The 24,615-nt window shown below is 45.7% G+C and overlaps 1 protein-coding gene across 2 annotated transcripts in view; it reads left to right on the top strand.

The window, feature by feature from the left end:
• Positions 1-24,615, top strand: part of Akap12 (A-kinase anchoring protein 12) — an 86,353-nt gene that overhangs the window by 54,079 nt on the left and 7,659 nt on the right. Inside the window, exon 1 of one of the 2 annotated variants that reach the window (XM_041680123.1) lies at positions 7,278-7,419. The exons of the other annotated variant lie outside the window; for it this stretch is intronic. Within the exon in view, the coding sequence (XP_041536057.1) occupies positions 7,395-7,419 (25 nt within the window). The 5' untranslated portion in view covers positions 7,278-7,394. Of the gene's footprint in view, positions 1-7,277; positions 7,420-24,615 lie in introns of those variants that run through there. 2 annotated transcript variants of the gene reach the window in all.

Genomic DNA, 24,615 nt, shown 5'->3' on the forward strand with positions numbered 1-24,615 from the left:
AAGAAAAAGGGCTGGAGAGATAGTTCAGTTGATGAACATGCTTTTGGACTTCAGTAAAGCCCCAGAAGCTACATTTAACAAGTCAGATATGGAACATGCTTATAACCCCAGTACTGAGGAAGTTAAAGTTCCTGGGACTTAATGGGCAGCCAATCCATCAAGTCTACATGGTGTATTCTAGGCCAGGGATACACCCTATTTTTAATTGTTTCATGTGTATTGGTGTTTTGCCTGCATGCATGTCTGTGTACAATGTAGGTGCTAGGATCCAAACCCACGACCTCCACAAGTACAGCTAGTGCTCTTAACTGCTGAGCCAACTTCCAGCCCCAAATATGGCAAATTAAAAAAAAAAATAGCTGCTATTGTTATTATCTTTATCTTGTGCGATTGTCATTACAGTGGGTATGTGCGTGCGTGTGTGTTGTGCGCGCGCGTGTGTTGTGCATGCGTGTGTGTTGTGTGCATGCCACAGTGTTCATGTGGTGGTCTGAGAGCAACTTCCCCTGGTTGGTTCTCTCCTTCCACCAAATAAGGTCACAGACATCTAACTAAAGCCATCAAGTGTGATAGTGAGAGCCATCTCGCCAAGCCTTAAAAGTGATTTTTCAGAATCCCTGACAGCATGTGTCTGGCCCTAAATTCAATTCCTAGCATAACAAATACAAACGAACAAAACTGCCCAGAAAGTCAATCAAGAGTCTCCATGGCTGGAGAAGGCCTTCCCGAGGCCCTTACCACGATGACATACTAATCTCAGACTTCTAGACTTAGTTAAAGGTTAAGAAATGGACACCGCTTGTCTAGGGGCTGCGTGCCGGGTGTACGGTACTTTGTATCATTGCCCAAGACGGCAAAGAGACTCAGCAAAATGAACTTGTTTTCACCACCATTGTCAAATCTCCACTCCAAGTGTTTCCCTCGCCAAGTTAATTTCCGCTCAGTGTGTTCAGACACACTGGGATTCCATCACGGTCAGCATGATGGATGCGATGCTGTCCAACCTGCCGCCATCCAGACCGAAGCCCTAACGTGGCTCCTGGAGACTTCAGCCTCCTGAAGCTCACGGAAAAGACTCTCTACCACACGTTTCCATTCAGTAAGCTCGAAATCTAGGAGACTCACTTGGGGGAAGTTCCTTCCCCACTTCTGTTAGACACTGCCCTATTGCTGTCAAGAGACACCATGACCACGGCAGCTCTTATAAGAAAAAGCACTTAACTGGGGACTTGCTTACGGTGTCAGACGGCCTTTCCATTATCCTCTTGGCAGGGACATGGAGGGAGCATGTGGCACACATGGTGCTGGGTTAGCAGCTTCGAATTAGGTCCTGATCCCAAGGCAGAGAGAGAGAATACTGGGCCAGGTGTGTTCTTTTGAAACCTCCAAAGCTACCCCTAGTGGTACAGTTCCTCCAACAAGGCCACACCTCCCAATCCTTCTCAAATAGTGCCATTCCCTGAAGACAAAGCATATATATATTATATATAATATGCATATATGTATATGCACATATGTACATACACGTGTGTATATACACACATACATACATACAAATATATATAAACTTTTTCCTTTGTGCTTTCTAATGTAGCTACTAGAAGGTTTGAGGCTGCCATTATTGTTGAGGTAGACACTGCTATAATAGAGAATTAGGTGGTGTCATGTATACAATCGCCATTATTTCTTCTGCATCTGTAGCCTCAAAGTACACCACTCCTTTTAAGACGTAAGGAAAAATGGGGAGCTGCTCAGTGAGTGAGGTGCTGGCTATGGATGCAAGCATGAGGATCCCAGCACCCTCATAAAAGTAGGGTGCTATGGCTCATGTCTAATTCCAGCGCTGGGAGGGTAGAGACGGCCGGATCATGGGGTCTTGCTAGCCAGACAGTCTAGCTGAAATGACAAGCTCCTAAATCACTGAGAGACCCTGTCTCAAAAGCAAGGCGGAAAACAATGGCAGAAGACGTCAGACATTGACTTCTGGTGGGTGCACACACACGCACAAGGACGTACAACACACAGTCACACTAGCAAATAATTTTTAAAGATACATGTCACACCTGCATTTGGAACTACATCACATATACCTTTTGCTCTGAATAAATGGGTGTGGGTTTGGTTTACTTACCCCCATAATCCCAGCATCCAGGAGGCAGGGACAAATAGATTTCTGTGAGTTCCAGGTGTGGTAGTTGGCAACCAAACCCAGGTCCTCCATCGGAGCAGCACACACTCTTAACTGCTGGTCCATCTTTCCAGCCCTCCTTCAAATCGAGTTTTTAATGCCGATTTTCCCCCACGCTCTTTAAGTGATTTAAATTTCCATGCTCTCCAGATAATTTATTTGGATTTTTCAAATTTAGATAACCATATCTATGTTAACAAGTCCAGTGCCTCTGGACCGTAAAATTCTATAAGCCAGCGCCGTTGATGCATAGGCAGAGACCTGAATGCGCAGAGCCCTGTAAAACCAGCTATCCTGTCTCTAACTTGTCAATTACAGATATTCGGTATAGCCTTTATTAGCCTTTAATCCCAGCATTCGAAAGGCAGAGACAGGCATATCCCTGAGTTTGAAACCAGCCTGGTCTATAGAGTGAATTCCAGGACGTCCATCACGACTCAGAGAAACCCTGTCTAATAGTCAATAATTCTTTGGGACTGCCGATTCCATACCTAATCAGCCAACCGTGGAATCAACTAGCCTCAGATCAAACAATCTGCATGCTTATGCATGTGTGCATGCTAGTGTGCTCTCTGAACATGCGCAGACATTTTTCCCTGCTAGTACCGCTAAGCAAGACAGCATGACCACTGTTAGCCAGGGTTTGCATTTTGTTAGGTGTTATGAGTAATCTAGAAGCGATTTAATGTTTACTATTGAGATCCAGGCATGAGGACACACATCTGAAATCCCAGCATTGGGGAAACCAAGGCAGGAAAGTGGTGATTGAAGCCTAACCTGGGCTACCTATACAGGAAGACCCTGCCTCAAAATGAATCAAACAGAAACACAAAAGCCAGGTATAAGTAGTGCCTGCTTTTGTTATTCCAGCACTTGGGAGGTGGGTAGAGATAGGAAGATAAGGAATTCAAGACTAGCCTGGGCAACAGGAGCTATTATCTCAGAACAGACAAACAAGACACTCCCCCCCTCCCACACACAAAGTGGACAGGTCAGTCTGTACTGTGCAGTTGGAGTAGACCCTTGTGGTGTGCAGTGTCCTGTGTAATCTTCAAGACAGCAATGCATACAATGAGGCCAAATACGCTGAGTCACCAGACAATATCCCTATGTCCCCAAAGGATCTTCGGAACCTTTCTCTGCTCCCAAAGATCAGTCTAGGGGAGGGTGTACCCTGGACAACAAAGTCCATAACTGAAGCTGGCAGGGGCTGCTTGCCTCCCAAACAAGACTTCTTATCAAGACGTAGGTGTATGGGAAACTTTTTTCATTTCTAATTGTGAGTCTCCCCTCCCCTTCACTGTGGTTTTCTTTAGTTGTGTCTTAGGTCTGTGTCATTCCCCCCCCCCGCCCCCCCATGCGACAAAGTATATGTAAGTTTTATTATCTTAACTTTTTGCATGTAGATGTGGTTTGGGGTTGTGATACAGCCTTGCTAGGTAGCCCTGGCTAGGCTAGTTTTTGATATGTAGCTTAGGTCGGCCTCAAAAGTGGCAGTTCTACCTCAACTTTCTAGATCCTGGGATTATAGGTGTAAACCACCAGTTCTGACTACCTTAACCACTTTTTAAATTTTTATTATCTATGCATGGTTGGTTGGCCTGCACATATATCTGCACTGTTCTGTGTGTCCTGATGTCTTCAGAAGTGAGGAGAGGACATCAGGTCCTTTGGAACTGGAGTTACAGACAGCCGTGAGCTGCCTTGTGGGGTCTGAGAGCTGAACCTGGGTCCTCTGCAAGAGCAGCCAGGGTTCTTCAGCTCTGAGCCAGTCCTTCAGCCCCCGCCGACTTCATCCATTTGAATCTCTGCTGTTTCCTTATGGAGATGCATTAAACTTGTTTACCCTGTGTCCGTCGATGGACGCCAAAGCTGCTGCCGTCACTTTGTTCCCGATGTCACCATGAACTGGCATGTCTGGGTTTTCCTGTGGGTGTGTGTTCTCATTTCTCTTGGGTGTATACCTGTTGCTGGGTCATCTGGCAACTGTTAGACTTTGGGGAAGTCCCAGGCATTTTCCAAATCAGCCTTGCTGTTTTCCTTGCTGCTGGCAGCGGTTTTTCATTCCCTGTTATTGCTGTCATTTGGTTATTAGCATCCTGGTGGGTGTGAAGTGGTTTTAATTTGCGTATTTCTAGTGGATAATGTGGAACATCTTTTCATAAGTCCGTTAATATTTCTCTCAGATTTTTATTTTTTTAAGTAAAAAAAAATTTTTCTCTTGAGATTTTTTTCTTTACTTTTATTTCATGTGTATGAGTTTGTCTTAGTGTATGTTTGTGCAAGCCAAGCAATGTTGGTGTATGTCTTTAATCCCAACTCTCGGGAGGCAGAGGCAGAAAGATCTCTGTGAGTTTGAAGCCAGTCTGGTCTACAGAGTGAGTTCCAGGACAGCTGAGCGTACACAGAGAACTACTGTCTTGGGGGGGAGGGGGATGAAAAGAAATGTCTCTCTCTCTCTCTCTCTCTCTCTCTCTCTCTCTCTCTCTCTCTGTCTCTGACAGAGTTTCTCTGCAGCAGCCTTGGCTGTCCTGGAACTCACTCTGTAGACCTGTTTGGACTTGAACTCACAGAGATCCCCCTGCCTCTGCCTCCCAAGGACTGGGATTAAAAGCATGAGCCACTACCGTCCAGTTACAAACTTCTTAAAGTTTTAGAAATTCTTCCTAGTGTTGTTTCTTGCTGGCATCTCCAGCTCTCCCTTTCCTTTCTGGGCCTCGGCACATGTGCTGTTAGGAACAGTAGCTGTATTCGGAACACCATGAGTCCCTCAGAGTCACGCTCTCCAGGTATTGCACCATACTATTGCCCCTCTGTGCCCCATCTTTTCCTAGGCCAGCTCAGTGTTACCCCCCAGGGTAAGCTAAATGATCCTTTCCTGGGTTTGGCTGCCACTCACAACTGAGATTACTGAGGCTCAAGACAGCATCTGATTGGCTCCCAGTGGGTTTCACTCCACAGAAATGGAGCAAGAACTTGGCAAATATTTGTTGGAGGAATCATGCAGATTTAAGAAAACAGCCCCTTCCCAACACGCACACACACACACACACACACACACACACACACACCCCTATTATCCACCAAATGATGACCGTATATTATCTTACTCTTTTTCTTCCTACGGTGATGCTGGATTTAAACAACTTATTTCAACATGAGTGGAATGGAAGAAAGTCGCTTGCATTTACTGTGACCTCCTGCCTGAGCTCTCTGTGGTTCTCCTGATTGACGGCCTTTCTTATTAAGGTCAGACCCAGAGGGCTTGTTGAGCAGCCCTGCCAACCACTCTGGCCTTCATAGCTCAGGGTGGTAGAGATCCCAGAGGATGGGGCTAGGAGAGCCAACTCCTTTTACACCGTCCATTGCTCTGCCTTCTGGCGTTAGCTGCCTCTAAGAATTTCATTTGAGACGCGTAGGTATTGTCTCCTGTGTCATGAAAGCAAAGAGCGTATACTTGCTCTGGTTGTTTTGTTTCCTTTGTTTTTTTAAAGCTTCATTTTGTGTCTGAATTTTCTATCTAGGGAATTTCCCCCTTAGCTATTGCAGTAGCATTACAATTTGGAGTCAAAAGGGAAGGTGTTAGTGATACGATTGTATCAGCCGGTAAGTCCGGAAGAGCCGGGTTGCCAGTGCTGTGAAGGAAGACTCCTGGGACACTCAGGGGAAGTTTCTTGTTTAAGGCAGTCGCTTCTGCCTCTAGGGGCTTCTTATCCCTCTACACACAGTCGGGATAGGTGTGTGTGGTGGGGTGGTGACTGAGCTGTCTGGAACCCCACCTGTTGGAAATGCAGAGAGAGGGCAAAGGTCTGTTCCCGGGTCTTAGTCAATCAAGATAAGGCCTTGCTCACCTTGACTCACAGCCCCGTTAGGTGTTGTCTGGGAAGCTGTAGGAAATTGCCTAGCTGGAACTGGCCTTTTCTTCTGTCTTCCTAAGCCTGAACATGGTGCGTCGCGCCCTCTGGTGGCAAGAAGGAGTGGCCAGAAGCCATGTGTGACAGCTGGGCTGGGCTTCAACCTATCTTTGATTTTTCTTTAGCACTCCCCTCCCACATGTCCCTTGTCTTTGCCCACTCTTTTCCACACTGATACCCTCGCTCCAGGCCCCTAAACAGTCATGAATAAGGCCTTCAGGTCTGAAGAGAAGAGCGATAACAAAACCTTTCATTTCGGGGTGTGGATAGGCTGTTTGCTCAGACGGACAAGGCACGCACCCTGTGATAAAATAAGAAAAAGGAAAAAAGAAATCTCCGGGTGTCTAATGGACCTTTCCTAAAAGAACACCCAGTTCATTTATTACTTGTTTCTTCGTGGAGAAACAATCTCAAGACTAACGGAAAAGGAAATACCGAGCTGCCTGAATTTTAATACGGCTTCTGTTTTATTTGCTGTACGTTAGAGGCAGGAGAATGTTGGTGTGCTTTGAGCCAAATCTTTAGCTCATTTCTACCCTGCAAAAGGGAAAGACCTAAGCCTCAGACATTTCTGCTTTTGAAAAAGTTGTCCTGAGTGAATTCTGAGGAGTTGCTTTGTAACACCCTTCGCGAAAAGCCTGGGAACAGGATTGCAGAGAAGCTGTGGATCGTCACACCGGCCGGTGTGTAGGGAACAGATGGCAACATATAAAATACCATAGGCTTTAAAAGGGGAGTGCCGTTTAGCACCTCACCAGCCTTTAAATCAGCTGAAGGACACAGAACACGGCGTTCAAAATCCGAGAATTTAATATCTGTGCAGTTATCGCCTTTACATAATTTTAGACGTTTTGAGATGCAGGAGTCGGTGCCAGGAATGAAATCACCGCGTGGATCAAATACTGGTTCTTGGGGTCTCGTTCACCCCAGAGACTTTAGAAAGGTCCCTGGGCTTGTCGCTGTGGACCACGCACAGAGACGAGCGGGGTAAAACGGGGCACGTGACTTCCCTAGGTCCTGCGGCCAAGTCAGGGCAGAGGTGTGGGCGGGAGGGCTTGTGGGCGGGACCTTGCCTGGGCGGGGCCTGGGGCGAGGGCGGGGTCCTCCTATAATTAGCGGAGAAGCGTCCCCCGTGCTCATTGCTGCACCTCTAGGGCGCGGGAAGCTCCCTGACGCTCTGAGGGTGGTTGGGACTTAGTTCCTTCTGATCACACCGGCGCCTTACTGGGTTAGCGGGGAGGATACGGAGGTTTCTGCCAGCTGCCGCAGGAGGGCAAAGACTGTTGTTAAATATGCTGGGGACGATTACCATCACAGGTAAGACTTCGTTCTCCCTCGGTGGCGGGAAAGTACTTTTTCTTCCTGCAGATGTGACTCTCGGAGGAGAGTCTCAAATGCTGAACAGTGGCTGAAACTTTTTTGGCTCTTAACTTCTCTCCCTGCATTTTCCTCAGGAGAGCGTTTCGTGGTCCCACAGGAACCAATGGACCCACGCTTTATTTTTATTTAAACCAAAATCTTCCTGGAAGCGCTAATGGAAAGATGTATTTAGTTAGGGGCCATATCCTTTCTTTACCCTTGGGGAAGTGGGAGGGGGCTGTCGAGGAGCCACGGCAGCCAGCTGAATTGAAAACGTGTCATATTGGCTGCCCATAACCTGTTCTAGTTAGTCTCATTTTTTAAGTTTCTGTGTCTGAGAAATTGCAAGTGTTCGGGGCTTTCTGGTGCATACTAATAAGAACATTGGGGTGAAGACGTGTATCAGACTAATGCTTTAGTTTAGTTCTAACTTAAGTGGTTGGCATGAGTAAAACCATAGTTCCTAAAACTATAGCAAGAAACACCGTTAAGATGTTAGTAAAAATCGTCATAAAGAAATGAACTTTGTTTTTTCCTATGCTTGTTTTCTAGGAATCTAGTTGTACGGGTCCTGATGGAAAGCCTGCTTTGTAGAGGGTAGGCTGCCTATGCCAGGCTTTCAGAATGCCTTTACTTTTGATCGACTTAGGCAGTTGTGCTGTGGCTGGGCTTCTTAGGAGATTGTGTGTTTGTGTTTTCTTTCCCTTTCGCCCCCTCAGAAATTAAACTCCACTTGCTAGCTTACATTTCTAAGAAACAGCTCTGATTTAAATATTTTGAAATGGACATTGCCAAATCTGTTGTCTTAAAGTGGGGCATAAACTTTCTGTGGCTTCAGTGTTTTCTCTATGTAACTGCTCCCCCCACCCCCCCAAACTGTGTCTCCCTGTGGAATTTTAAATGAATTTGAAAGTTAGCAACGCTAAAAATATCTCTCACTTCCTATAGTTTATGCTGAGGGCTCCTTCATTGTCTGTCTGTCTGCTCTCTCGCTTGTCTTTCTACCAGTGGCCGGTGTGGAAATTTGTGAAACCTAGAAAATAATAGACACACAAAACTTTAACGTGTAGATGTCTCTGTCAGTCTGTGTGTGGATATGTGGATGCAGGTGCCCGCCCTCTGAGGCCAGAGATACTGGGTCCCCTAAAACCTGCAGTTACAGGCACTTTTTTTAGTTGTCTGGCTTTGGTGCTAGGGTCTGAATTTCTGGCCTCCGCAAGAGCTGTGTGCTCTTTTAACTGCCTAGCCCTCTGTCCAGCCCCCAATTCATTATTAGTTCTTACACGGATGAAACAGTGTTTCGAAGGGGACCTGTAGGATCTCACTTTCTTCTAGTATTTCTCAGTGTGAGGTGTTGCTTTTGTGCGTTCAATATTTTGTTAGTTTGTCACATGCTCAGTTTCTTGGGCAGGAGCGGGTTCAGTGGGTTGATAGACTAGATCCGTGGGGTGATTAGATTAGGAGGACTGTTCAATTTTTAAGGTACCGTCAAATGGTTGGATCTATTGCTGTCTAGAATATACTTCACAGTGTGTATATGGACAATGTTGCTTGGTTTTGTGCTTTTTTGCTACTAATCAGAAACTGCACAAGAGGCTGGGCATGGTGGCGCATAGATACATGCATCCATTTGGGTCCCAGAACTCTGGGGGAAGAAGCAAGCTGAGTTCTGTGAGTACAGGACCAGTCTGGTCTACACTAGAGAGTTCTGGGAAAGCTGGTATAACATGGGAAGACCCAGTCTAAAGGAAGAAATAATAATGAAAGAAAGAGAGCACAAATCTTTAATGGCAAGGTGTTGGAGATGTAGCTCGATCGGTAAAATGCTTGATGGCATGCCGGAAACTGGATTTGATCCCAAGCCCTGTAGAAGCTCCGCATGGTATCACAGTCCTGCAGTCCTACCACTGGGAAGCTGGAGACAGGAGGAGGATCAGGAGTTCAAACCCAGGCTGGAATACATGAGACCTTGGGTGGGGGGCACGGGGGGGGGGGGGAGGGTGGAGAAGTAGAAAAGTTAAGAGCAAGGAGGCTTCTTCAAAGGAAATTTCAGTGGTTGTGTGGCTGTTTTTCTGGGTGGTAACTGATTAAGGAAGATGTGTTTTCAGTAGTCTTTAGTCATCAGAATCTTGAAAAGCAGCCAAGGAAGGCTTGGAGCTACTTGTTTAAATAAGAAGAGAGTGTTTCTGTAGCATTCGAGGAGGAGCCCGGCGCTTAAGCTTCTTAATCACTGACAGGGCTTATGGGTGCATGTAGGAATGACTGAGAAATATCTTTTCACCCCTGAAAGCAGGAGAAACTTTAAAGACCTGTTCATGGCCTGTCTTCCAGCTCACACAGACCCCCGAGGTGTAGACAGTACAACCTGAATGAGATCTGACAAATCACTCACCATTCTTGACTCCCATTAGCACTAACTGGGCATAGACACTAGGAAACGGTTGTGATAGGGTGGTGAAAGGTTCCCTTGCCTATTGCTCAGAGTGGTTGCATAGATGCCCGCATTGCCAGAAGAGGCCAGATCCAGTTAGAGATGGTGAGGCGCCATCACGTGGTTACTGAGAATTGAACTCAGGACCTCTGGAAGAGCAGCCATTGCTCGTAACGGTCAGTTCATCTCTCTAGCCCCCTCATTTTTTTCTTTTTTTAAAAGACAGGGTCTCACCTAGGCTAAGATGGCTTCAAAGTCCCTGTGTAACCAAGGGTCGCCTTATATACCTTACCTTCCTGGTCCTTCTGTGTCACTTCCCAGTGCTGGACTTACAGGCCAGGGTTGCCACACCTACTTTGTGCAGTGCTGGGAATGGTGATCAGGGCTTTGTGCACGCTAGGCAAGGGCACTCTGCCGCCCGTGCTAGCCCAGAACTTTTTATTTTTTTTTTACTTTGCATCTTAATTTATTACGCGCGCACGTGTGTGTGTGTGTGTGTGTGTGTGTGTGTGTGTGCTTGCACGCATCCTTGTGCTTCTGTGTGTTGTAGGAAGACAATTTCCTTGTCAATTTTCTGTTTCCTCTGTTGATTTCCCAGGATGCAGCAACTTGGGTCCTTAGGCTTGTTCGGCAAGATCCTTTGCCCGCTGAGCCATCTTACTCAAAAAAAAAAAAAAAAATCCTCTTTAAAGTAAAGGTCTCTGTTATATCCCTGGCTGGCCTGGAACTTGGTATGTAAGATCAGGTAAGATGACCTTAAACTCACAGAGATCTCCTGGTGCTGGGATTAAAGAATGTGTCACCACACCCGGCCAGAGTTCCTTTTTGAATTAAGAGAAAGTATCTTTTCACGTTGGAGAGATGGCTCAGCTCTTAAAGGACCTGAGATCTGACCCAGTGCCCTTCCCAGGTGACTCACAGCTGGGGTCCTTACCTCCAGGGGGTCCAACATCCTTTTCTGGTCTCTGTACCGGGTGCAGGCCCACACACTAACATCCACATTTGTACATAATTAACAATAAATAAGTCCTTTTTTAAAAAACATCTTTCCTGGGGCTAGAGAGATGGCTCAGTGGTTAAGAGCACTGGCTGCTCTTCCAGAGGTCCTGAGTTCAATTCCCAGCAACCACATGGTGGTTCACAACCATCTGTAGTGAGATCTGGTGCCCTCCTGGTGTGTGGGCATACATGGAGGCAGAATGTTGTATACATAATAAATAAATAAATAAATCTTTAAAAAAAATCTTTCCTGTTTCCTTAATTCGCACATTTTTAGAATAACTGATAATATTCCTCCTTGTTAAATTGAGCAAAAGCATTTTTTTTTTTGATCTCCAAAGTAAATTGGGGAATCCAAGTGTAGTGGGTGGGCCACTCCTGTAATCTAGGTGGTAAGCCTCTGGCTCAAGGCTAGCCTGGGCTATAAAGAAGTGAGGCCTGTCTTTTAAAAAAAAAATTGGGTAAGATCCAGAGATTTAAATTTTTTTAATTAAAAAAATTAAAGCAGGGAAGCATGCATGCATATTGTAGACAGTTTATATTGCACTTATGCAAATCATTTTGCGGGGGCTGGGGCGACAGGTTGCACATAGCTGGTATAGCATGTTGGCCCTAATCTGTGGTGGGAACAGAACAGTAGTCCAAAGAGTTCAAAGGGTTGTATTCTTGATGCTTTATGGATTCCATTGTTTATTTCTAACAATTGTCCCGAAAACCCTGATTCCTGAGCTTCCTCTTCTTTTAAAAGGAAGTTACTCGAGCCTGAACTCCTTAAGGATCACTTAGCAGATGCTATCTAAGGGCATGCCCTTGCACCTTTGGTGGCCAAAGGCCGCAGGGTAATGATGTCACCTGGGTGACCCGGTTCTCGGTTTTGCCTCTCTGAGTTAATCTCAGTTAAACAGGTTCTTCTGGCTGGAGGTTCCATAGCTGATGAGCTTTGGAGCTGAGTTGAGCTGGGCGTGTTTTGATAGAAGGGGTGGGTTCAGAATGCAGAGAATTCCTGGAGACATTCCAGGAGATGGGGGCGGGGGGGGGGGGGGGGGGGGGTTGGGGAGTGGGGGGGGGGGTTAAACCGTTCCAGATGTCACACACAGAAAGCTCTGCTTGGGGACAGAGAGCACTGGTTATTCTAAACCTGAAAATTGAATGTTGTAGTTTTTGTGGTGTTGCACTGTTATTTTTCTTCTTCTTTTTGGTTGTTTTAAAAATTGGTGCCGCCAAAATTGAACAGCTACATTAAGATAAACGTATTAACATTTTGTGAGGTACAAAAGGTTGCTTTTATTTTTCTTTTAAGTTGTGTGTGTGTAAAATACTTTCATTTCAGTCTCCTGAGCACGGCCATCTCTTGGCATCTGTGGGGAATTGGTTCCAAGATCTCCATACAAAATGTGTCCATTAGAAAAGAATTTGTTTTTTTTATTCTAACAACCTCTGCCACTGCCCGGAGTACTTCCGCCACCTAATATACTGTAAATAGTTAGATTGTCATATTGTCCTCAGAAGCGGTGAGGAAGAAAAGAGGTTGGTACAAGCCCAGTTCAGATGGAGTTTTAACCCCCACCCCCCCGCCGAGGATTTTTTTTTTTTTTTTTTGCTGGCAGTGTGGTTGAATATCCATGCATCCTATATTCACGATGCATGTTGAATGGGCTCAGAGGCCATTTGCAGGTAGCATCAATTCCGTTAACATAGTGAGTGTGGTGTTGCTTACGCTATTGGGAGATGTCCCCACACAAAGCTTGTGAGATGGTGTTGCAGGTGCCCATCTGGACCCTTGGAGGGATTTTGGTCCCATTCCCCGGCCTTTGCAGTGTCAGTGGCATGGGAGAAGGTGGGTTGCTAGCTGGGACAGTATGAAGATGCCTGTTGCTATTAACTTGGCTTATCTAGTGAACACCCTCATTTGGATCCTGGTGAGACTATCCTGTCATTCGCAGCAGAGCCCCAGGAAAAGTGAGCATCATTTGGACCCCTGAGCACTTGAGGCGCGAAAAGCCTTTGTTTTCACTGGGGAAGGATTGCTGAGAGCTGTAGGGAGAGGCCGCCTCGTCCACAGCTGGTTGTATTGATGCATGGACTTTTAGGGGGCAAGAAAATGTACCCCCAAGTCACTGTTGCTTCCAGTACTTGGCCTTTTAGCTTTCTCTCTCTCTCCCTGTCTGGTTGGACAAGTCTAAGGCAGATAATTCTGCAGGAGCTGGGGTGTCGTTCAGTGTGCGTGTGTGCGTGCGTGTGTGTGTGTGTATGTGTGTGTGTGTGTGTGTGTATCCTTCATGCTTCCTAAGCAGGAAGCCGAAGACTCAGCTCGCTGCACTGATTGCCCACGAGCAGTACAAGGATCTAATGTATTAGTCAAGAGTGATAGGAGAAAGCCGGCTTCACAATTAGCTGTGATCTGCGCTTAATCCCTGGAGCCCGCTCCACAGAGTTGCCCTCATGACCTCTACACATGCATTGTGGCTCTCGTGCACCCGTCCACACATGGCATGCGTGCACACACACGCAAGAATGATATGTATTTTTTTAATGATTAGATTTTGAAGCCATGAATGAAGAGTAACCATTAATAGAGGGGCGTGATGATGTGTCTGAAAGATGAGCAGTGACCCTTCTTTCATGGAAGGCTGCCCCATGAATATTACTTCTTATTTGAAGGAAGGAGAGGTGTTCTTGTGTGTGTGTGTGTGTGTGTGTGTGTGTATGTGTGTGTGTGCGTGTGTGTGCCCGCGGACACGCATGCGTTTGCAAGACAGAGACTGAAACAGAGAGAGACAGGATCTCACTATGTAGCTTTGGCTGACCTGGAACTTCCTATGTAGTCCAGGCTGACCTTCTCAGAGATCCATCTCCCTCTGCCTCCAGAGTGCTGCAATTAAAGGCGCGGGACACCATACCTGTCTCGCTTTATTCTATTTGCAGTTTTCTTATCTGCCATCTTCTTCTTTCTTTCCCGTTAGAGCAGTGGTTCTCAACCTTCCTAATGCTGCGACCCTTCAATATAATTCTTCATGTTGAGGGCTGGAGAGATGGCTCAGAGGTTAAGAGCACTGGCTGCTCTTCCAGAGGTCCTGAGTTCAATTCCCAGCAACCACCTGGTGACTCCCAGCCATCTCTAATGAGAACTGGTGCCCTCTTCTGGTGTGCAGGCATACATGCAGGTAGAATGCTGTATACACAATAAATAAATAAATCTAAACACAGAAGAAAAAAAATTACTTTAAAAAAATTCTTCATGTTGTGGTGATCACCAGCCATAAAATTATTTCATAGCTGTCATTTTGCTGCTGTTATGAATCATAAGGTAAATATCTGACATGAAGGATATCAGATATGTGACCCCTGAAGGGGTCCATGACCCACAGGCTAACTGCTGCATTAGAAGCTTGTTGGTCTAGATCTCTTCTCTGGCAACCCCATATCTTTGGGCTTTTTTGTTGTTCTTTTTATTTTGTATTTATGAAAACATTTAGTAGCTTCTCAAGCTGGACCTGGTGGTACATAACCTGTAATCACTGCACTTGGGGAGGTGGAGGCAGGCAATCGCAGTTCAAGGCTAGCCTCAGCTACATAAGGAATTGGGCATGTGAGACCCTCCCCCAAACAAGTCTCTGTTTGCTTACTAAGTATTATTTGTGACTATACCCTGTCAGGAGTTCTGGCCGACTACAGGTAGAGGAGAATGATGTCCGCTCTAGGGATCTCTACCTCCAGCCAGGACTGGGGAAGTAATGGGTGGTTTGAATGTTCCAAGTACTGGTGGACCAGTGAGAGCTAAAAGAGCGAAGAATTGTGGGTAAAGGATGGTAGAAAAACATAGATGAACATGAGGCCCCTCCAGGCTCCTGCAAGTCCAAATGGGGTGAGGGAGCTACAGTTTTTACATGATAGAAAGGGTAAGAGAACCAACTTGAAATGCTGGCTTTCTTTGCTTAACACCCTGGACAGGTTTGTATTGGAAGTTAAGGGTTTTCTCCTCCTCCTCCTCCTTTTCCTTCTCTTTCTTCCTTCTTTCCTGAGTGCTGGGGCTTTTTTGTTCTTAAAGGTCCCGGCACAATTTGCAGTTTTGCTGAGTTTGAAAGTGCATGTGGACTGCTTGTGTGTGACTTCAGCTCAGTTCTTGCACCTTATAGGCCACCAGCAGCTGGCTGGACAACACTGCCCTCTTCTGTTCAAACTCCATCAGGGAGTCACACTGCCTGTGAGCTCTGCAGTCTGACCACAAAAGAGAGGACTGACAAACTACTGGAGGAGGGACATAAAAAATGAATCATTAAGCCACAGTTTGGCAAAACATCAAACAACTTATTTTTAAAAAAAAAAAAACTAAATAGCGGTCATCTCTTCACATTGTCTTTATAGGAATCCTTTTTCCTATAGATTGCCTATCAGTAATTACCTGTCTATAGACTTTTGGAATTCACAAAAGTCAGCTAAGAACTTGGATATGGTCATGCACATCTCTAATTTCAGCATGTAGGAAATGCAGGCAGGAGTATTACAAGTTCAAGGCCAGCTTCAGGTATATAGTTAGTTCATATCCACCTCGAGCTATAGGAGGCCCTGTCAAAGAGAAACAAACAAAACCCACAGAGCAATAAGCACATTTGTTTGGGAAAAAGAAACACTTTTAAAGCGACCTGAGTTTTTAAGGATCATAACCAGCTGGCTTACTAATTACAAGTAATGATAGTGTTTCAGCCAAAATGTAAAGCGCCAACCCGAGGACTGGGCATCTGGCTCACTGGGAAGTACCTGGGCAGGGGGATGGGCTGGTTGTGTCCAGTATGATGCTCTGACCCTTTAGGGGAGGGGAACGCTGTATTTCTCATCTTATCCATCTGCAATCCCAGCACTCAGACATTGGACCCTCAAAATTCAAGGGTAGCTATATGTGTGTGAGACGGGAACTCACTATGTAGACCAGGATAGCCTAGAATTCTCAGATCCACCTTGCCTCTGCCTCCCAAATTCTAGGATTAAAGGCTTGCGCCACCACCACCTGACGATTTACAATTTTGTGTGTGTGCATGCATACATGTGAATCCCGCTACACTTTAGTGGGGATCAGAGGATAACTTTGTGGGAACTAGTTCTCTCCTTCTACCTTGTGGCTTCCCAAGGATAAAATTCAGGTCATCAGGATTGGTGGGGATAGGCACCTTTCCTCAATGAACTACCACAGTGGCCTTGTGGAACAATTTGTTCATGGACAATTTCCTCCGTGTTTATGACGTGCTGGTGATGCCCATTGCCTCTCCTCCCACGTCTCCCTTAGATCCCTTCCACCCAATCTCTGTCGAGCTCCTGTTCTTATCTCTACCAGTGCCTTTTCCAGGCTCATGACTTGGTTTATTTGGTGACCCATTCAGTTTAACCAGGGCCATCTGTGTTGGGTGAGTGCTGGATTGGAAACTGAATTGGAGGTACCCACTGGTCATCAGTGGAAGGCTCTGAAGGCAATGAATCATCATCCTCTCTCTGATCTATATTCCTAGCAAACCTTTTAGTTTAGCAGCGAGAGATAGCCCCGCCCCTTTCCCCCAGCCACCCAGCCACCCAGCCTGACTGTTCTTATGCAAACCCGGAACAGGTACTTGCAGCTGCTGGACTTTGTGATTGTAGTGGCTGCATCTCACGCAGAGGATTTTGCATTTTGCAGCCCTAATGTAGAATTTTGGGGGGGGGGAGCGGGGGTGCCTTTATTTTACTCGTGTCCATCCCCTTTGGTTCAATTTAGGGATTTTACTCTTAGCTGGGATTGTACTGTTAGCCAGAATGCATCATGGGTGACTTTTTCAGGATACTGTGCACAGTGACACTTCTCCCTTACAAGTTATTGAGTGGCCTCCACCCCACTCCTCAGCTTCCTCGCTGTAGAACCGGTTGTTCCTCAAAGTCTCTCAAAGACACACACATTCTGATTGAGCATCGTCAATACTTCTTGTCTTAGCCAGTTCTCCCCTCCCCCACTTTGTTTCAAATTGATGGCCAGTAATCTTGGTGGATGGTGTGTGTGTTCTTCTGTTTGGTTGGTTTATTTTAAAAAGCATGACTGGGGAGCTGGAGAGATGGCTCAGAGGTTAAGAGCATTGCCTGCTCTTCCAAAGGTCCTGAGTTCAATTCCCAGCAACCACATGGTGGCTCACAACCATCTGGAATGAGATCTGGTGCCCTCTTCTGGCCTGCAGTCATACACACAGACAGAATATTGTATACAAAATAAATAAATATTTAAAAAAAATAAAAAAAATAAAAAGCATGACTGTTAAGCATGAAGGAACCCCACTTTTCACATTCAAACAACCCTAATTGTCGTCTGCTTTGGGCATACAGCAATGTTCCCTCCACATGTGAGAGGTGACAGGTACCAGCCCTTGTTCTTGTCCTGTGGTATTTACAAGTTTAAAGCATTGTGATAACTTGGGGTCGGGGGGGGGGAGGATGTTCATGCTTTGAAAGTGTATAGAATCCAAAAGATGAACTCTGTGCTTGTCTCTTTTCACACCTGACTCAAGGTGCCACAAGTCAGCCTTCAGTTACCCCAAAGTGCTGTAAGACAATATAAGACAATGACCATTTACTCATCTGGAGCTAAGGAAACCAGCTTTTTTTTCTTTTAATTTTTTATGTATGTGTATTCTGTCTGCATGTATTCCTGCATGCCAGAAGAGGGCATTGAATCCCATTATAGACAGATGGTTGTGAGCCACCACGTGGATGATGGGAATTGAACTCAGGACCTCTGGAAGAGCAGCCATTGCTCCTAACTGCTGAGCCCTCTCTCCAGCCCCGTCCCCATTTTTTTAAAGAGCCATTTGGATTCATAGAAAAGTTAGCCAGAATTCAAAGTTTTCCTGTATCCCTGTAGTCTTCACTGCCAAATCCTTTCCCAAAGTGGTCCTTCATTTTGAATGTATGATGGAACCTCCCTGCATATATCAACACCCAAGAGTGTGCAGTGTATGGGTTTAGTCCTCGTGGTTTATGTCTTATGGATTTTGACAGGTCAGGAGGATGTATACTTTCAATATAATTAGTATCAGAAAGTATAGTGTCCCTAACCCTCCCCTTAGTACCTATTCATTCTTCCTTCTCCAATCTCCTGTCAACCCAAGATCTTCTTACACAACTACCTGCTGGGTTCCATGTGAGTGCCAAGGATCACGACTGCCATCTCACAGGATAAAGAAATGTTTAGCATTGTAATAAACTGACCAGTTGCCCGCCCCAAGTCACTATAGGGGCCTTCTCCCTATATTGCCATTTTTGAAGTTTTTGTGTCTTCTGAGACAGTTGGAAGCTCTGCCTTCAAGTTCTAAGATTTTATTTATGTGGTTATAGGGAAGAACTTGGCCCTGGAAGGTTTTTTTTTTTGTTTTGTTTTGTTTTTTAATAAACAAAGCACTCACTCCCAAGCCAAACCCACTCAGAGATGTGTCCTGTGTGTCTGTGGCCATTACTCTGAGGGTTAAATAGCTAATCATATATAGGTGGTCAGGAACTGTGGGAGAACCCATTACATAATCTCGAACTAGGGAAGAGGGGGAAGCCTCCACACGTGATCCTAGAACCTTCTGGTGTGGGGGGAGGGGCTTGCCTTGGTCACCTGGCAGACAGCCCCCCTCTCCCCTCCCCTCTGTGACGTACGTAGCTGTCCCCAAGGGTGCTCCTCTCCAAAACCTGGGTGGCCGGCGACAGCGCCGCATCCGGTTGGTGTCCCGCAATGGGGCAGCCAGGAACGGCTGGCGGGGCCACGCGGGCCGCTTTCCGCGGCCACCCACCACCATGCCCTGGTGGAATAACTTCTGTTGTAAGTAGAGGGTGTCCTTCGTGTCCCGTCTAAGTCGCCACCCCCCCCACCCCGCCCTCGCCCAAAGCAAGTAGCCCCGAGGCTGGGAATGGCAACACCTCTTTTGGTGGGTGTGGTTCCCAGTCCACTTTCTCTCTGTCTTCCTGAGGTTCACAGCAAGCCAGGATGGAACGCTTAGGTTTTCAATCCTGAGCTCCCTGCTCTTGAAGAGGCCTGGGCCTTGGAGAGAGAGCCCAAATCAAGCCTCCATAAAGGTCATGTACTGCACCTACTAAACCCACCTCAAGCTACCTGGAGATGAGTATAATAGATTTTTAACACAGGGACAATACTTGAGGCTACCCCAAGAGCAGATATCACTGGCCAGACAGAGGGCACAGCCTTCAGTACCATACCCTAGCTTGGAAAAGAGACAGAGGTGGCTGGCAGAGGGAAAACAGAAAATGATTCAAGACTGGAAAAGTCATTGTACTCCTTCGACCCCAGTCTGGAGAGAGCAAGCATGGAGCGTGGAGGGAGGTGGATGGGGTCTATTTGCGTGGGCCGCTGCGTCACAGTGTGTGGGCACGTGGCCAAGAAATAGTCCAGGCATCGCTGTGGGTTCAAGCACCACGGCGCATGACGTGGGGCGGCAGGATATAGGCTGTGCGAATGCGCATGTGCGCCACAGGGGTGCACGAGGACATTTCTGTGTCCTGTTGGAAACTGACTGAAACGGCCTTGGGCGTGGTAGTTGCGAGGGCTAAGCGCAAGGCTCCGTGCCACCAGATGTTCGCCAGCTTGGCTAATTTAGAGGCCGAATTTTTGGAAGTAGAACCTTCCTGTAAATTCTGTACAGATTGGGGTTGGCTGAAGCAGGAGGCAAGTGGAGGCCGAGACCCACAAAACTGTGAGTGTCCAAAATTACAGGCAAATGGGGAAAAATGGATGCCATGCGGATGAGATGGGGTTGCATCTGAAGATTGTTCTGACAATACTGTCTAAGATTTTCCCTGCCACGGGTATTGTAGACGTGTAGGCCGGTTAAGACTTGAAGACTTCTTAAGATTTAAGAATTCATAAAGCAGTCCCCTATTGCGTAGCCATTTTCATTGTCAAGAAGCTTTTTGGTCCTGCTAGTTGGCTGGGATACTGTTTGTTTTTGTGTCCTTCAGCTCAACTCTAAGGATTCCAATGCAGAATTAAAAGGGGGAAAAGGAGGTAAAATCTCTTCTTGCATTAAAATATTTTTAATTAATTATTTTCAAATTCCGTTTTACATTCCAACCACAGTTCTACCCCCTCCCCATCCTGCGTTAGAATATTTGTAAACATTGGGCTAGAGTCTGAGCTTGCCTAGCCCAGGATTCAATCCTCGGGACAGCATTAACGGGCTTAGTGGTGTATTTCTGTAACCTCAGAAAGAAGTTCGAGGTTATCCTAGCGTCTCCCACCTGGAGGCCGCCCTGGATATGTGAACTCTTGTCTCAGAATAAATCAAACACAGGGAAAAAAAGGAACGGTTGATGGGAATGCACCAACTGTCCAGTGTTGACTTTTAATGGGAACAGGTGGAAACAAGCCAGTTTCCTTATTTCAAATGCTGCTCAGAATTAGTGAGGAAGTGTGTACGATATTTTTAGGTTAGCAGACCACAGGTTTCATTGTGGCATTTCCACACATCCATGTCATCATTTTCTTTGCTGATTCCATATCCTGGTGTTTGAGTAGTGCAGCAACGAACATGGTTGTACGAGTAACTGTGTGGTGTGTTGACTAGAGAGTCCCCTGTGTCCAGACACAGAATGTCTATAGCAGGATCGTGCTGATTGCCATCGTCTGGGTGCCCAAATTGACATTCCTACCAGAAGTGAATTAAGGGTTGCTCTTCAATGCAGAAAAAGACTCGACACCATAAGCAGTATAACTGGAATTGTGTCTGAGTTTTCATTTAGCTTTGGATGTTTACCTCAATGTTTAATATGATGCTTTATAAAAAAAAAGTTTGAAGTTCTGGGGATTTTTTTTTGTTGTTGTTGTTGTTTTGTTTTGTTTTGATTTTTATTTTTTGAGACAGGGTTTCTCTGTGTAGCTCTGACTGTCCTGGAACTTGCTCTGTAGACCAGGCTGGCCTGGAACTCAGAGATCCACCTGCCTCTGCCTCCCACGTGCTGGGATTAAAGGCTTGCACCACCACTGCCTGGGTAACACTTTATTTTCAAAAGTGAAATAATAATTTTGATAATAAGTAATAATTTTGAAATAATATTGAAGAAATAATAATTTTTGGAGTTTGCTTTTTTCACCAAAGTACAATTTTTTTTGATCCCCCTCCCTTTTTTTTTCACTTTTTAAGTGGTAAACAGAAATTTATTTGGCACGTGGTTCTGGAGGCCAAGAACTCCAAGATCCTGGCTCCGTGTACAAACTATATTCAATCAAGCCAATTAACATAACTATTATGCTACCATGTTATTGTGTTGACACCTCTAAAACTCATTTTTAGCAATTTTGAAATATGCATGTATTAACCATCGTCCTCTTATATTGCTGTGGGTGACTTGAGTTTGTTAAAGATAGATGAAGCTATACCAGTTTCCCAGCACCCTCCCTCCCTTTTATTGTTGGTCCTGTGTGTAGAACACAGGGCCTTGTGCATATTAGGCAAATACTCGCCACTGGGCTACATCCCCAGCCTTTATAGTATTTTGAGACAGGGTCTTCCTGTGTACTCTACACTGGTACTGGACTTGCAATCTGCCTACTCTTGCCTTCCAAGTAGCCAAATTTTGTGCCAGTTTAAATGTTAACAGTTTTTAATCTGGTAGATGAAGAAGTACATATCATATAGAGGAAATTAGGCTGAGACAAACAAAACTAAAACATTACACACCTAGTCATATTATATACCTAGTTCTCCTCTATGGTGATGATAATATATGGAAGACAGGCCAGAGGATTTAGGCTAAAATGAAGTTATTTGTTTAGTCAATCAAAATCTGCCTCCCTTTTTAGCAGAAATAAACCCCATCTAATCTTAAGTCATTCATTCTTACCACCTCCCCCCAGGACCCAAAAATACCCTCTCGGTGGCCTTTCTGAGTGAATATCTGTCTGATTCTGGAGCCTGGTGGGATCTACTATGTTGCTAATTCTCTTAGTTACTACAGTTACCTATGACCCCCAGCTTCAGTACATTGTATATAGTCTTGCTTTTTACACCGAAGATTTGTTTCTTCTTGTTTTTCAACACAGGGCTTCTCTCTGTATCCCTGGCTGTCTTGGGACTCACTCTGTGGACCAGGCTGGCTTTGAACTCACAGAGATCCCCTTGCCTCTGCCTCCCAGTGCTGGGATTAAAGCCGTGCATCACCACCACCAGGCTCCAGTTATTTTTTTTTTTAATGCCATTTCATAGAAAAAAAAAACACGAGCATCTATAGCCTTCCACACACGTTCTGCCTCTCTCTCCACCCATTTGAAGTCTCTTGCAGGCAAGCCTTGATGCTTGACTTTTGGCCTTTTGTGACATTGTGCTCAACAGGCCCAGATGTGGGACACTGTGCATTTGACTGATTGTTTCCTCACAACTGGATTCTGTCCACTGTGACTGGCATGTGCCTTCTTGGGGCCTCCTGCAAGGATGTCAGACCTGATCACGTGATTATGATGGCATCCTTTAGATTTCTCCATTGTAAAGGTTTTGTGTCTTGTTTGTTTGTTCCTTTTGAAATTATCACCTGTGTGTTGATACTCTGACATGTTAGGCTTCCTGACAACTTTTTACCCAGTGAATTTATATAGAAGGAGGCCCACTTGTTTGTCTCAGCTGCCTGGCTAGCTTAGACCCGAAATAATCACACAGAAACTGTATTAATTGAATCATTGCTTGGTCTATTAGCTCTAGCTTCTTATTGGCTAACTCTTACATCTTAATTTAATTATCTCTATTAATCTGTGCATCACCATGAGTTCGTGGCCTACCAGCAACGTTTCAACACATCTGTCTCCAGCAACACTCCATAGTATCTCCCTCTCCTGACAGTCCAGTTCCCCCGCCTACCTAAGTTCTGCCCTATCAACAGACCAGGGCAGTTTCTTTATTCATTAGCCAATAAAAGCAACACATAGACAGAAGGACCTCCCACACCAAATTTAACAACTTTTTTATTTTTCAGAGTTTCTCTGACTGTCCTGGGACTCACTGTGTAGACCAGACTGGCCTCAAGCTCACAGAGATCTGCCTGCCTCTGCTCCCCAAGTGCTGGGATTAAAGGGCCACCACCACCACCTGGCTTGAATTTAGCAACTTTTTTGGTTTTTTGAGACAGGGTCTCTCTGTAGTTTTGGAGCCTGTCCTGGAACTCCCTTTGTAGACCAGGCTGGCCTTGAACTCACAGAGATCCGCCTGCCTCTGCCTCCCAAGTGCTGGGATTAAAGGCGTGCGCCACCATTGCCTGGCGAATTTAGCAACTTTTGATCCTTGACTTTATGTACTATTTCCTACCATTTTATTTTTTTTATTATTATTTTGGTTTATTTGTTTATTTATTTCAGGCAGACCATCTGTTATGTAGCTCTGACTGTCCTCGATCTCACAATGCACTGTTTATACATTGTGATTGTCTTAATTAGGATTTCTATTGCTGAGGAGAAGCACCATGGCCCAAAAGCAGGTTGGGGAGGAAAGGGCTTATTTGGCTTCCATTTCCAGATCACTGTTCATCATCAAAGGAAGTCAGGACAGGATCTCAAACCAGACAGGATCCTGGGGGCAGGAGCTGATGCAGAGACCATGGAAGGGTGCTGCTTAAAGTTGTGTCAAGTTGACCCAAACTTGGCCAGCACAGTGATACACCCCCAAATAATTTTTATGTGAGTGTTTTGCCTGCATTAATGTATGTATACCATATATCATGCCAGGAGCCTGTCAGGGCTCTCAGAGCTGGAGTTACAGGTGGTTGTGAGCCATCATGTGGGTGCTGGGAACCGAGTCTGTTCCTCTGCAAAAGCAGCAGTGCTCTTAACCCCAGAGCCATCTTTCCAGCCCCACTACTTCTAAGATCTTAAAGTGGCACATGCTTGTAATCCCTGCTCCTGGGAGGTACAGGCGAGAGGACAGAAGTTCAAGATCATTCTTGGTCCTAAAGATTATTTGTACATTAAAGAAAAGCCTGTCCATCAAGCTCAGTATGAAAGAGAAGGAATATTACCATCTCATCAGATGCAAAAAATAGTCAGTGTGATTCTGCTAATGAAACACCCAATAATGTGGAAAGTTCTTACTTGGCTACATAGTAAATTCCAGGCCAGCCTGGGCTCAGTGAGGTCTATCTACAAACTAACAAACTGACCAAAGAGAATGACTTTGTGGATCAAACTGGGAGTTTTACCTGTTTACCAATGTTTTTCCCTCACAGAAGTATAATTCTTGAGGCTGATGTAGAGTGCCCACCACAGAAACATGGGGACATGAGTTCAGTTCCCAGATCCCACATCAAAAGCCGAGGAGGTGGAAGCAGGACTTGCTAGCCATCTAGTCTAGCCAAGCTGGTGACCTCCAGGTTCAGTGAGAGACCATAAGATGGCTGAGCAGGCAAAGGTGCTTACTGCCATGAGTAATGAACCGAGTTCAGCCGCTGAAGTCACGTGGTAGGAAGAGAGGGCTGCCTCCCTCACAGTGACCCCTGACCTCCAAATGTGCTTTGTGGCGGGCCTCTCCAATACAAAGTAGGTAAATAAAAAAATAGAGTGAGCAACTGAGGAAGACCTCAATATCATCCTGTGTGCAGACACAGGTGGGCACATACATACACACAAGACACCACATGCACATATATTGGCTTGGGTTGTGTTTTGTTTGGAGATAGGGGCTCATTGTGTAGCCCCTAGCTGTCCTTGAACTCACTTTCGACGCCATGCTGGCCCT

Source organism: Microtus oregoni, unplaced genomic scaffold (assembly GCF_018167655.1).
Source record: "Microtus oregoni isolate MIOR12 unplaced genomic scaffold, Mior012 000033F_ref0000390, whole genome shotgun sequence".
Classification (NCBI taxonomy): Eukaryota; Metazoa; Chordata; class Mammalia; order Rodentia; family Cricetidae; genus Microtus; species Microtus oregoni.